Source organism: Doryrhamphus excisus, chromosome 7, assembly GCF_030265055.1.
Source record: "Doryrhamphus excisus isolate RoL2022-K1 chromosome 7, RoL_Dexc_1.0, whole genome shotgun sequence".
Taxonomy (NCBI): domain Eukaryota; kingdom Metazoa; phylum Chordata; class Actinopteri; order Syngnathiformes; family Syngnathidae; genus Doryrhamphus; species Doryrhamphus excisus.
This window is the reverse complement of record NC_080472.1, coordinates 6,187,629-6,202,014: the sequence shown is the minus strand read 5'-3', so window position 1 is coordinate 6,202,014 and position 14,386 is coordinate 6,187,629. Positions and strand designations below refer to the sequence as shown.

Here is a 14,386-nt window from a genome sequence, read left to right as displayed (position 1 = left end):
TGTTCGACTCAAATCATATGACCGGAGGCGCTGCCACGTCTCCAAAACATTTTAGAGCAGGGTCCCCATTTGTACATGGAAAATCAAACATACAAACAAACATATATTTTAAACCTGTGTCTTCTGACACTTATTATTTATTTATTGTGAATAAAACGGCAAGGTACATGAATCTACATCAATTTGTGTGAGTACAGTTTCTACTAAAGGTGAGTACATAGCCCTAAGCATCACAATAACCAATGTATGAATCTCGATTCATCGCGTTCAAGACGTAAAAGCAAATCAACGCGATTTCAAATAAGACTTGTTTGAAATCAAATGTTACTGTAAATGAACTTACTGGACGTCAGTAAAATAATAGAAGGAACAACAGCGCCATCTAGCGGCACAAAGTGCAACCATCCACTCCACCCCATTCACTCCAAAGTGTAGCCTTGAACATTCTGTTGCAAGTAACACAAAATACTAGGTAAAAAATAACTACATCACCACAAAATACTAGGAAAGCATACAACATGCAATACCAAATCTTTCATTATCACATCTGTTCTTATAATGTGTCGTGTTTTGAGGTAATGGTGCAGTGAAATGATCAGTGACCGCTTTATAGTTGGCAAAAGAGAAGAAGATGATTTGGCTTGTTGCTTACTGCAATCAATGCGGATGTCAACATTGGTTCATGCATTGCAATGCCTGACAGAAACAATCATAAAATTAAACAACAATAAGTGCCACAAGGAACAAATGTTCATATGTCAGTGAGCAAAAAGGCACACGACTTAAGGAAGCAAGGGAACATTCAAGGCTCTGCAACTGCAACATTTACATCAAGTTAAATGGAGGAGCGAAAGTACTTGGGCACATATAGACAGACACTCACATTCATACCTATGGACCATTTAGAGTCGCCAATCAACATGCTTGTTTTTGGAATGTGGGAGGAAAGCGGCGCATGCGCGGCGTGAACATGCAAACTCCACAGATTTTTTTTTAAATATATATTTTATTACATCTACAGAATTACAGGAAGATAAAAGTGCAATTCTACAGAATAATATCAACATAAATAAAAAAAGAAATAACAAAGAAAGGAATGTGCGAGGGATATTGAAAATAAGAACAACAAAATAAAAATAATAGAAAACATGTCACTTAAGCTTGCTCTTCATATGAATTGTTTTTAGAACGTTCTCCAATGTATGAAAGTTTGAATATGTTTGAATATCAGCTTCAGTGATTCATATAATATTTTCAGTTCAGAAGAAAACCGGTGAATATTTGGCTTGCATAACATGACTCTGGATTTGTGAATATGGAATTTTCCTAATAAACAAAGACATTTCACAGCATTCTGCAGATCTTTACGAAGGTTGTATTGTAGAAACAAGACCATTTCCATTTTGATGTCCATGCATGACTGTATTAAAAGACATGAAAAGTAAAATAGAAACTTCGGTCCAAAATGTTGGAGAAATGGGACATTCGTAGAATAAGTGCCTTATTGATTCCTCTTCTATTTTGCTAAATGAGCATTGTGACAAGAACCCCTCCATGAATTTGGCTAGACGTGAGTTGCAAGGGTAAAATTGTGGATTGTTTTAATGTGGAGTTCTTTCACTTTGGAATAAAAAACTGATTGTGTTCATTCCATAGCTTTTCGCAAACTCCACAGAGATGCCCAAGAGGTGATTCCAACCCAGGTTCCAACCCAGCCCATGACAGAATGTAAGCAGGCAATATATGAAGTGTCACCATGTAAAAGTTATGATGTGAATGAATGATAAATAATGGACATGGGCAAGGGTGGGATTAAATCCATATATACATCCATTTTCTATGCTGCTTATCCTCACAAGCATCGGAGGGGTATGCTGGAACCTATCCCGGCTTCCTTTGGGCGAGAGGCCGGGTACACCCTGGACTGGCCGCCAGCCAATGGCACGACACATATAGACAATCAACCATTCCCACCCACATTCATACCTATATATGTATACAACAGTTACTGATATAACATTTGAATAACTTGTCTCTCTTTCTCTCCCCTGTAGTAGGCACTGCTCCGTTAAAAGCTGAGAACAGCAAAGCTTATAGATTTGTAGTAGTCGCAGTACTTTTCTGCAATATGTCACGTTGAGTCTATATATTGCTCTGATCAGGGTTTTTGCTGACATCACTCTGATACAGTGTCAGATTTGTGATTTGGTGATTTGTGTTTCCAGCTGCAGAGAACAGGGTCAGCTAGCATTCTGCATACCAACGGCAGGACACGACATACAAGGTGTGTTGAGTTTTTTTTTCTGAATTGACAGTTAAGAATGCAGTCATGATACCATTATTACTGGGTTTGTGTGTGTGTTTAGGGAAAAGACGATCCTTTACACAAGCATTTCCCGGACATATCAATACTTACATACCTGTTTTAATACATAGTTACCTACCACATAGTATGTTTACTTATTGCGTTTGCACCTTGTATCTATAAAGACCATTATTATGCAGAATTATGTTGTACTAAAGGTTTTTTCTATTCTAACCCAACCGGTCGAGATGGCCGCCCCACAAAGCCTTGGTTCTGTCCAAGGTTTCTTCCCAAGAGGGAGTTTTTCCTTGCCTTTGTAGCCAGGTGCTTGCTCATGTGGGGTTCAATTGGTGTTCATTTATTATGAGCTTAATGATAGACAAGTTTATACAAGTTCATACGAGCTAAGATTCCACTGCATTCCATCCATCTTCTGCTATATGAGGGGACAGAGTACTTTGCTTTATGATAAAGGTCACAGACATTTATATTTGAGAAATAAGAGACATAGATGGTCTATGTGGACATGTTTTTGGGAACGGTCATGCCTACAAGGGCACGTAACAAATGTTAATTCTTTTCTCATTTTGGACATGTAAACATGTTTGGATTTAAACTTTGCAATCAACTGCTGATGTCAAGTCACAGCTAGAAACACATTTCAGCTTTCACTTTTATTGTGATGCCACTAGATGCCTTTTACAAATAGTTTGTGCAAAATAATTCCTGCAATATGCAATGCAGAATGTTTGGCAGCGTGGCACAACGGACACCGGGCCCAAGGTTCACAGCACAGGTTACATGCCCATCAAAATTTCAGCTGGAATTTTGTAGTATCTATTTGTATGGGCATGTAGTGCAATGCAGGCCCCCACTGACAGCTGCAAAGTAGCAGTCAATGGGGGCTCTGCATAGTATAGCAGCCCATCTTAATATTCCTCCCGTCTAGCCATTATTATTATAGCTTAATCGTCCCATTTATGTAATGTGGCCAAAACTGCAAGAAGGACCCCCACACGTTACCCTGCCAGAATGATGACATTAGGCACTAGGTTGGTATTTATTTTTTGGAAAGGTTTGTGTAACAATGGCGACGCTATTAACAAAAACTTTCAAAAATGGGTCACTAGATTATATACACCTGTTCTATTTTTAGAAACACCACATGCTAGAAAAAACAGGAGAATTTACAGGTTCAATACATTCGATACAAAAAAATACCTTGCCTTTTTAATTTGAATTTTATTGAAAATGCGAACATTTTTCTCACATGCCTCTTTGTGATTTACTTTTAAGTGTTGCCACACATTTGTAGCATTGTTTGCTTTGCTGGTGGTGGAGCCCTGGCTAACTTGCACACTGCACATGTTAAACATAACTGCACTTTTACTTTTTGCTTGTCAACTGAAAATATATCCATTTAGTGCATTTTGCTGGGCAGCAGGCAGAACAGAGATAAGTAGATCTGAATATAGCATATAGTATGCGGATCAAAAAACTCCATCAGCTGTGGCAACGCCGTATCAGAAAAAAAGCTGAAAGAAAACAAACTGTATATCGTATATATAATTGCGCAAGCAAACAGTGTGCAGCAGCTAGTTACGTCACAGGAGGCGGAATGAAATGAATCACCCAGTCGTGTCAAGTTTGCATGTGTGTTATATATTGTTTGATACACATTCGTACCGAAACGTGACCACTGTATCAAATGGTTCGATAGAAATACACGATGTTGCGCCCTTAATACACACACACACACACACACACACACACATATATATATATATATAAAACACGCACACATTATATACACACACACACACGTGTGAAACTGAAAGCGACCCCTTAGACAACAACTAATAACTAAAAACAAAGATTAATATAACGTTGGTTATTAAAAATCTGGCTGTATATATTTTTTTACCGTTCATTTTTTCTCAAGGAGGATGAAATGCCGAGAATAAAGCATCAAAGGTTCTCCTATTTGGAGATGTAGAGCATTCTGGTGGATCGCAAGTATGATGCCTGGATTAGCCTGCTGCTGTGTTTAATGGAACTGTCAGGAACATTGAAAGGCAGTGAGAGGTGTTCATTTAATTGGTTAAGGTTACACTTGGCTGTGTTAAACCCTTGTCTCCTCCCTCTTTGCCACTTGCGCCCTTGGCAGGCGTGGTTATGTCGCGCTGCGCTGGACTAAGTTGCTCAAGAAAATGGCAAAGTGAACTGGCCACACCCTGTTGGCATGGCGTAGGCGCAGTGTGCTTGGTCCACAAAAATAGAGCCATATATATATATATATATATGTATATGTGTATATATGTATATATATACACATATATATATACACACACAAAGCTACACCAGCATTTACTTTACCTGTCCCAAAAATAAAACCACATTGTAGCAAATGTCCTCAAATTCATTTTTTTGTCAAAAAGTGAAATGCGTGCAGTGCTACAAAATGTTGATCATTGCTCATCCGATTCTTGGCAAGTTTTCATGTGGCATTCCTGGACCTCCAGTTCCTCAGCAATCACCATCACTGGGTTAATGGCAGCATAACGTGTCCCATGGAACTGACGTAAATGAACCTATAGAAGGAATATGTGGATGCCTGTGAAAATGCATTCAGAACAAAAGCTACTTTCCAATAATTACAATTAGGGATGTCACAAGACACCCAACTCACAATGAAATTAAAATAAAATTAACATTTACTTGCAATTTCGATCCAATGTTTTACGACAATTGCTATTGCCCTGTGTTTCAGGTATTTTCATTTGTGCATTTCAGGAAAAGTGCATCGAGGCAAATATTTCATAATAATCGTTTCTGACTGTTCTGAAATAAGCTTTTTTACTCACACACATTTTGACTTTAAAAACAGTATCATAAATACACTGTAATTAAAAAAAACATGTTTGTGTCAGTGTGATAGGTCTCACTCACATTTTGTATTTGCTGAATGCTGAGTTTAAGAGCTAATAATAAAGAAAAATAGGAATACAGATGTATGCTTGCTGACTGTATTGTTTTAAATAATGGCCCATAGTTCCGAAATTTGCATCCCTTTACATAAAATTTGATGTAATTATCGCTGTAATCGTTTACCACAAAGAGATTTCCTACTTATTATTACAGATAAAAATGTATTTCTATTTGTGATTAAATGCAATTAATTCTGGGTTTACTGGAAAAATGTGATTAATCGCAGTTTATCAAACTGACACAATCAAAATGACAACAAATGACAAGCTAGTCTAATCAGGCAACTTGAAAGCTACAATTCACAAGACCATACCTGGATGAAGAGGTTGACATCTGCACTTCTGCAAAGATAAGGAAAGTTTCCCCCAGTTTTCAGGTGAGCTCGTCTGGCATTTGGGAACAATTTATACATCTCCTCCTTTGCTTCTAAAGAGAGTGCACTTTGATCAAAAACCTACAGAGCGTGAAGACAAACACTTAACTTTGCTTGATCAGAGTTACAGTAGGTATTCATGATAAACACTTTGCTGCGTGAAGACTTACATCTATAATAGTCACAGCAACATCATGTATCCTGTGTGGCTCCACATAAGAGTTTTGACAGTTCAGTGTTAGTCTTGATGCTAACTCACTCTGGTTGAGGCTCTCCAGCTACAGCACATAAAAACATTAAGGGACAAAAGAAGCAATTTCTTAATTACCATGGTACCACAATTTCAAAACAGAGCTTGTAGGTGAGCATGAGAATTTCAACTAGATATAATATAGTCCAATTGGTTCTTTGTGTAGAAGCAAGCTCTTTGAGAGGAGTTACTACTGGAGCTACTATGTCAATGGGGGCTCTGCAATACAGAGTAGCTCATCTTAATATTTCTCAATATTTATTCTATAATAATAGAATAATATGTCTATTTTATTATGGGCATGCATTGTAATGCAGGCCCCCACTGACAGCTAGGCAATGGGGAATCTGCATAGCAGAGCAACCCATCTTAATTATATTAATATTATATCTTAATATTCCCATTTTTGTGGAACTAATGCAGCCAAAACCGCAAGAAGGACCCCCACACATGTTACACCGCCGGAATCAAAGGCTAATGCAGACATGGCATGGTGCAGGGATATTGTAGGACTGCCTTGGCACTATGGAGTGCCATCTCGCTAGATGCTAGTGTGCTAACAGTTAGCATGTTAGCTTTTTTGCTAAATTCCTCATGTAATGTACGCACAGCATTGCCCAGCAGTGTGGCACAGCAGGCACCAGTCCTGAGGTTCACAGCACCTGTTGCATGCCCATCAAAATTTTCACTGGAATTTTCTGGTTTGATGTTCTAGTTATGATACTATTTTGTGACAAATATAAACATGTAACAAACATCCGGTTAGCAAATAAATCCTTGCATGGATTAAGTTTATAAGACACAGAGCTAATATCCTTAGTGCTCTGTGTCACACTTTTCTTTGGACAGTTTATAAAAAAAATTTGATGTTTGTCTTCATTGCATATGTTATGTGTGTACAGCGCCAGGGCCGTGTGTGTGCACTTCCTCGTTCATTTCCTAAATGGTTGGCTTTTCTTTTGTTGTGCTTTGAAACCACATACATTAGTTCCTTATCAAATAACTACGCTATATTTTGATGGTGCTAATGTTATTATGAATTCTTTTTCAACATAACGTCATCCTCGTTTGGCGTCATTGCTTACACATTTAAATGAACATGTTTTTGCTAAGCTTATATTAATCTAAAATGTGCTATCAATTGGGATAAATGTACAAACATGCTCCCAACAAAAGGAAATGTGTGCCTTGACATCCGACCACTTAAAAAAATATATATATTTTTTTACTTCTATCGTTCCACTGAAGCTGTTTACTGTAGACTCGCTCATCTTTGTCTGCTATGTCCTCCAAATATGACGTTTTTATGGGCCTCCAGCTCTCCAACTAAGATTTCCACCTTACGTCCGGTGAAGTTCCGCTTCTTCGTCTTCGGTTTCTCAGCATATACAGTATCATATAGCAGACACACAATGTAGCCTCAATGGGGTACATGCCTTTGAGTGGCCTATATTTAACTGAAATTGATGATACCAATTATCAGGGGTGCCCAAACTTTTTCATACCACTGTAAAACCAAATATATGGATATAAAATGTTTATGCCATCACCCCATTGAGAATCCAGGGAATCAGAGAGACTATAAACCCAGATTATAGTATGAAGCAAATCCCTTTACAGACAGGTCTATTTTCAATGAATAATAAAATGAACACAAAAGTCCTTACCCTATCAACCATGAAATCAATTGCACTGGCCATTTTTGGGTCTACAGGTCCTTTAGAAAAGTTTCCCAGAACAATCTTCTTCAACATGAAAGCTGGCATCAACCAAAAACTACACAAACATAGGCAAAAAATCACAGTTACTTCAATTGATATTACAGTTGCAACAAGATTAAAAAAAAATGAGTGACAACCTGTTTGCTGTCCATGTCTGGTTAAAGATGGCGGTATCACTGAATGAATTACACAGTATCAAAGAGTGCACCCTCGGGGACTTGCATGTGAACTCTGCAAACTTCTGAGCCAGGAAGCCACCCAAGGATGCGCCAAAAACATGTACCTTGAAAAAGTCAAAGAAAATCATCATTAAAGATAGGCACAAACTGGAAAAAAATAAAAAACGCATATACAATAATATCACTTTAAGTCACTTTCCAGTTTGTGAACTTAAAGGAAAACTGTCCCACATTTAAGGATTTTTGCCCATTATCCACAATCCTGAAGTGAAACATGACCACACGACTTTCTTTTTCTGTGCCTTCTAAAGAGAGAAAAATAGCAAAAAAACAAAAACAGAAACATTTGCACGTGGGCGCTAACAATACACATAATGGGACACACCTATTTTAACTATAAAGCCCTAAAAAAACTAAGCAAAACAAAACTGAACAATGTTCATTTACATAACTGACCTGTATATAAATCAAGCTACAGCAACATTGTAATTGTAGCAGCTAACACAAACTATTTTCCTCGCGTCTCACCACGCCACTATCAAGAAATAACGGGCCCACTCCAAAACAATGTAATAGCACACCAATTTGTACTGACTAGGAAACAAGAACTATAAATAGAAAAGCAAATTATCTGTAAATTGGCCCACATTCCAGGCTTTGTTAATACACGATCAGATCATGTGCTCCATATATCAGAAACAATATCATGGTGACTTAACACTAATAATTCTGTGTTCATTGTGTGAATGCTGAAAGCATTACTGAATAGCTTTGTGGATTTAACAGTGTGTCTATAATGTAATCTATTAACTTATTATTATGTGGATTCAGAAGATAAATTTCCAAAGATAAAGTCTCCAAATATGAAAAATTGTTTTTTGACTAAGGTTGCTTTAATCCAATCCACAAACATTTCATTTTATTTGTAATACATTTTAATATATTGTCAATAGCAAATGACATTAATGTTCTTTACCACCATGTTTGTCCACATACACAGCCACTCCCTTGTGTCGTTCCTGTTATAACAGGTCATCTCGTAGCCTTCCAGTTCAAAGTCCATACCTTTGTCCACATTCACCCTAAGTTTCAGAGTGTGATTACTTGAAGGATTCCTTGAATAGATTCAAACATTGTTTGATGTTGTCATAATTTGCTCGTTCATGTCATTTGTACCTTTCAGCATCTTTCCCTCTTTCAGTAGAACAGCCTATTAGTGAACTTGGTTTCCCCACCACATTTAGTGGGTGGAAACAAACAGACTTTTTCTATGTGTTTTGACATGTTTCCCAAAAATTTATGCTTAAAGATATTCATTCATTTTCTACTGCTTATCCTCTTAAGGCTCGCGGGGGGTACTGGAGCCTATCCCAGCTGTCTTCATTGTCAACATTTTTTAAAATCAAATAAACCTGTTATGATACTAGAAGTGCAACGATTCATCCACTATATCAATGTATCGACTTATATTCCTACAATCCAACTACAATGATCTGTGTACAGCAAATTGCCCCTCCGGATGACATATATAGATCTAATGTCGTTTAAAAAGTAATCAGTCAACTATATTGATACCAGCCACAGCTTTTGTCTTGACACAATGTTAAAGCAATGGGAACCAAAGGCACTATTTCCCGATTTGAATTTTGGTTTCACTTATTTAATACTTGGGGTAGACAGGTGAATGAGGTGTGAAATTAAAGTTCATGTCATGTTTTATCAAACAGAATTTAATCAGAGACTTAATTGTACCTGTTAATTCATTGATATTTCAACCTGAAGTGTTGGTTGCACTTTATTCAAATAAAATGTGAATGCATTTGCCAATAATTGTTTTACTTGTTTGTTTAGATCAGCCCTTTAGGGACCCGTGACCAATTAAAGTGAATGGTAAATAACATATTCTCAGGCTCGCAGACCGATTGCAGTGGCAGTTTGTGGGTCTAATTACTTCAGCTATTGCGGTTAACGTGACAGCAAATGCACCAAAAATATTTTGGCACCCCCGCCCAATTTGAAATACTATTGAGGAACTGATAATATCCATTTATTTACTGTACTGTACAGACTGAACTTGAAACTGAAAGCAGTAAAATGGAGAGCACTGAAGCATACAAGCATATTGAAGTTGTTTACAGAGTAGGGCAAATTCAGACATGTTGGCAGGTCTGTACTAATATTGAAATATTGAAAGTCCTCTCTGCATCACACACAATATCCTTGAATCGTATCAGTAACCATGAATCAGATATGAATCTAAACATTATTAAAACAAATTGCTACACCCCTAGTAGTTATGTTGCTGTCAACGCACCAGCATAAACTGATCAATTTAAAATAAATTACATATAACTTTTATATGAAAATATATCTTCCGCAATATAAAAGCCTTTAATTTTCTCAAAAATCAACAGTGCACTTTATAATCTGGTGCGCATAATGGGTGCACTGAGTTGCAAAATCTGTAAAAAATAAAAAATAAAAAAAAAATGTGCTACGCTAGATGGACAACAGTGGAACATGGCATGTTTTTCACTTCATGTTACAAATATTTGCCATTATGGGAACAACTGATGGAGTTGGTAGTACGTTCTGCAATAACCAAGGTCCCACTGTGCTTTACAGCGAGTGTAACAATAAGAAGTGGTTAGAAAACTCACTTTATCCAACTGTAGGTGATCAAGAAGCTTTCTGAAGCCATCACAGAACTCCACAAGACCCCAGTACACAGGATACTGAAGCTGCAAGCAACAAAATGTTGTATCTTTATAACAACTCAAACACAAACAGTGAATTAACTTCTTAACTGTTTCACTTGTGGTGAGCAGGAACTGTTAATCCTGTACAAGTCCATATATTTCATACTTATTGTAGTGACTGCACACTTTCAGTTCAACTCACAGATATGACTCTGTAGCCCCAGCCTGTCAGAGTCAACATTTGTTGGAAGAACACCTCAGCAGTTCCACTGACGGGGGGAAAGAAAATGATGGGGCATCTGATGCTCTTTGGGCCTGCATCGTACAAGGACCACACTTTGCTGTCATCATCATCAACAATAATCTAGAGGGGAAAATGAGAAGAGTATGTTGAAAGGTGAATTTAATTTGAATGCAACTTCCTATTTAGCAGAAGATGACAACAGAAGTAATTAAGGGATATAGTAACATAGAGGTGTCCAAACCTTAAAAGTCAAAGGATGAGGGCAAAGTTAAAAGGGAACTGCACTTTTTTTTTTAATTCACAATCCTCATGTGAAACATGAACACATTTATTTCCCTTTTCTGTGCGTTAGAACATGAGAAAAGTTCAATTAAAAATTTGAGTGCTGTAATTACAATGCTGTAATTGGGATACATCTATTTGAACTATGAAGCTCTGTAAAAAACACCTCTAACAACGTTGCATCGTTTGATATCCATGCTGTGATCATGAATTACTACATACCGTGATGATGACGTGTAATGGTTGCAGTATCCATATGGGAATATGGGGTAGTTCAGATGGATGTTTCGTTTAATCTTAAAAAAATTAAAATAAAAAGCTATAATATGTTCTTGGTGGGGCGGCACGGCGGTCGAGTGGTTCGCGCGCAGACCTCACAGCTAGGAGACCAGGGTTCAATTCCACCCTCGGCCATCTCTTTGTAGAGTTTGCATGTTCTCCCCGTGCATACGTGGGTTTTCTCCAGGTACTCCGGTTTCCTCCCACATTCCAAAAACATGCTAGGTTAATTGGCCACTCCAAATTGTCCATAGGTATGAATGTGAGTGGGAATGGTTGTTTGTCTATATGTGCCCTGTGATTGGCTGGCGACCAGTCCAGGGTGTAACCCGCTTCTTGCCCCAAGACAGCTGGGATAGGCTCCAGCACCTCCGCGAGGTGAGGAAAAAGCGGTTGAAAATGAATGAATGAATGTGTTCTTGGTTATCAGTGTTGTATCCGTCTTGAGAAGCAGAAAATTATCAGTGTCAGTTTGGAAAAAAACTCGCGTCGCCGTCACTTGACCAGAAATGAGTGTTGACGTCAAGCCACACTAACATATGAATATTTCTAATCTGAGTGTGTATGAACATTTTTTTCAACAAGCCCAAAATATCCCATTAAACCTCAACATACACACAGCTTATTGTCTCTTTCATATCTCCCACTTCTTTCTCACATTTTGTGTCTGCAAACCCCACCCCTTTCAAATGGAAATATGTATGAGCACTTACTCTTTTTAGGGGAACTGTACTTCGAAACCAGTTATAGTCTGGAGAATCTTTGATCATCTCCATCTGTAGACCACATTCAGAAAAAAGAAAATTGAAAACATAAAAACACACTTACAAATGTATGTCAATATAATGAATTAATAATTGATCAGTTCTGAATACAGTATCGTATGTTGCATTAATATTAATGGTATCTGATAAAATGTTGCATGTTGCAACAAATAATATGACTGGTAGATAAAACATCAGAATATTAACAATATAGCCACTGGCACCTCAATTCAGAATTCAGGGCAGTATATTTTTTACTAGGAAAAAAACTACAGAAAAAATTTTGGATCAATGTGAAATTTCTAAATAATTTTATTATTAAACTACATATACATACATAGCCTGGCATACAACATGCTGTACACACATGTGCAAATCTACGATTAGTCACATGTCACATAACATGACTGCCACATGCAATTACAGTACATCACATCACACACATACAATTACATTAATAATGGACACTTATCACACTGCAAAAGAATGATAAGAATGATATGATAATGAACGTCGATTTATCTTTTACAAATGTCAGCTTTTGACATACAGCCATATGTGTTGGATCGTGAATGTGGTCCGGACATAGAGACTGGACAATCCGACGTTATTCAAGAAAAGAGGTTACTTCAAGATGTCTCTGAATGGTAAGTAGCTTTGGCATTTTAGCATTAGGTTTTCTACAATATAAATGTTACAATATCATTACTTTACATATTTAAAAACACGGGTAGACCCACTGACATATCATAATACAGCCCATAAATATCATGATATATGCTAAGGTCGAAAAAACACTACACATATATTGAAAGACAAAACCTTTGTGGTGTTATCAACATTTTTGCATTTTCATAGTTACGTTATGCCTTTTTGTCCTATTTATCAACTTTGCTGGGTTTGTGTTGATTTTATTTCTGCAATGAGCCATATTACGCAGATAGCCCCACTGCCACACTTTGTACACCCAGGCGCGTTTCACCTAGAGGGCAAGGTACTGCCAGACGGCAAAGGATTGTGTCCAAGTGACTAATGACATGTAGAATGACTTAACACGAATACTCCGTAATACCGAAGTTAGTTACGGTATGTATCAAATGAAAAGTCTTTTGATGCTTAATCTGATTGCTGGCATGATATTACACATCTCACCATTTGGAACATGCAAGTGTTAGTAGCCATATGAACTGTCCAGACATCCATTTTCTATACCGCTTATCCTAACTTCAGTCGTGGAAGTATGCTAGAGTCTATCCCAGCTGACTTCAGGCGAGAGGCGAGGTGTACACCCTGGACTGGTCGCCAGGAAAATGACAGTTCATTCATTCATTTTCTACCGCTTTTTCCTCATGAGGGTCGCGGGGGTGCTGGAGCCTATCCCAGCTGTCTTCGGGAGAGAGGCAGGGTGTACACCCTGGACTGGTCGCCAGCCAAATGACAGTTCATTCCTTCATTCATTTTCTACCGCTTTTTCCTCACGAGGGTCGCGGGGGTGCTGGAGCCTATCCTAGCTGTCTTTGGGCGAGAGGCGGGGTGTACACCCTGGACTGGTCGCCAGCCAAATGACAGTTCATTCATTCATTCATTTTCTAATGCTTTTTCCTCACGAGGGTCACGGGGGTGCTGGAGCCTATCCCAGCTTACTTTGGGCGAGAGGTGGGGTGTACACCCTGCACTGGTCGCCAGCCAAATGACAGTTCATTCATTATTTCATTTTCTACCGCTTTTCCCTCACGAGGGTCGCGGGGGTGCTGGAGCCTATCCCAGCTGACTTCAGGCGAGAGAGAGTACACCCTGGACTGGTCGCCAGACAAATGTAGTGGTTTTACAGTAGTAATTAGTAATATTATGTATTACAGTAGTAATACATAAGTTTGGCAAGTAATTTTCAAAACACAGGACCCACATGACACATTATTTAATTTTGTTTTTAAATGGCGATACGAGAGAGAAAGTTAATAGTACAAAAATTACGAAGGAATAAGTTGCATGATTGTTATTACTGGTATTCTTTACTTTCCACACACCAAACAATATATCGTCTAGGCCGCCTTATTTGCTAGCATACCGTATTGGTGGCTGAACATAAACATGTCCAGTGTGAGCTATTTAATGCTGTGGCTTGTGGATTTAGTAGTACAGTGGAACGCAAGACAAACTGTGGCATACAGCATGAAGTTTAAGCTGTAAATATGAATATTTACCGTCTGTACGCTGGTCGTCTCTGTTTCTGCAGACCTCCTGGCTCCCTTGTCACATGATCGACTTGCTAAGTTCCGCATTCGCAGGGTAGGGGGGCGGG

At 38.1% G+C, this 14,386-nt stretch overlaps 1 protein-coding gene across 1 annotated transcript; it reads right to left on the bottom strand.

Moving 5' to 3' along the window:
• Positions 1-1,107: 1,107 nt before the first annotated feature.
• Positions 1,108-14,385, bottom strand: spg21 (SPG21 abhydrolase domain containing, maspardin). The gene is made up of 9 exons (XM_058077747.1): positions 14,289-14,385; positions 12,034-12,096; positions 10,718-10,879; positions 10,477-10,557; positions 7,775-7,920; positions 7,584-7,692; positions 5,837-5,944; positions 5,607-5,747; positions 1,108-4,896 (listed from the first exon to the last, which is right to left on the bottom strand). The coding sequence occupies exons 1-9, from the start codon at positions 14,364-14,366 to the stop codon at positions 4,774-4,776; spliced, it is 1,011 nt and encodes a 336-aa protein (XP_057933730.1). The 5' UTR covers positions 14,367-14,385; the 3' UTR covers positions 1,108-4,773.
• Position 14,386: the final 1 nt, after the last annotated feature.

Coding starts and splice junctions, on each gene's coding strand:
- spg21 (XM_058077747.1), bottom strand. CDS start 14,366: ATGCGGAACTTAGCAAGTCGATCATGTGACAAGGGAGCCAGGAGGTCT. Junction 7,693..7,774: donor CAGACATGGACAGCAAACAG/GTTGTCACTCAT, acceptor ATGTTTGTGTAG/TTTTTGGTTGATGCCAGCTT. Junction 5,748..5,836: donor TTGCTGTGACTATTATAGAT/GTAAGTCTTCAC, acceptor CACGCTCTGTAG/GTTTTTGATCAAAGTGCACT.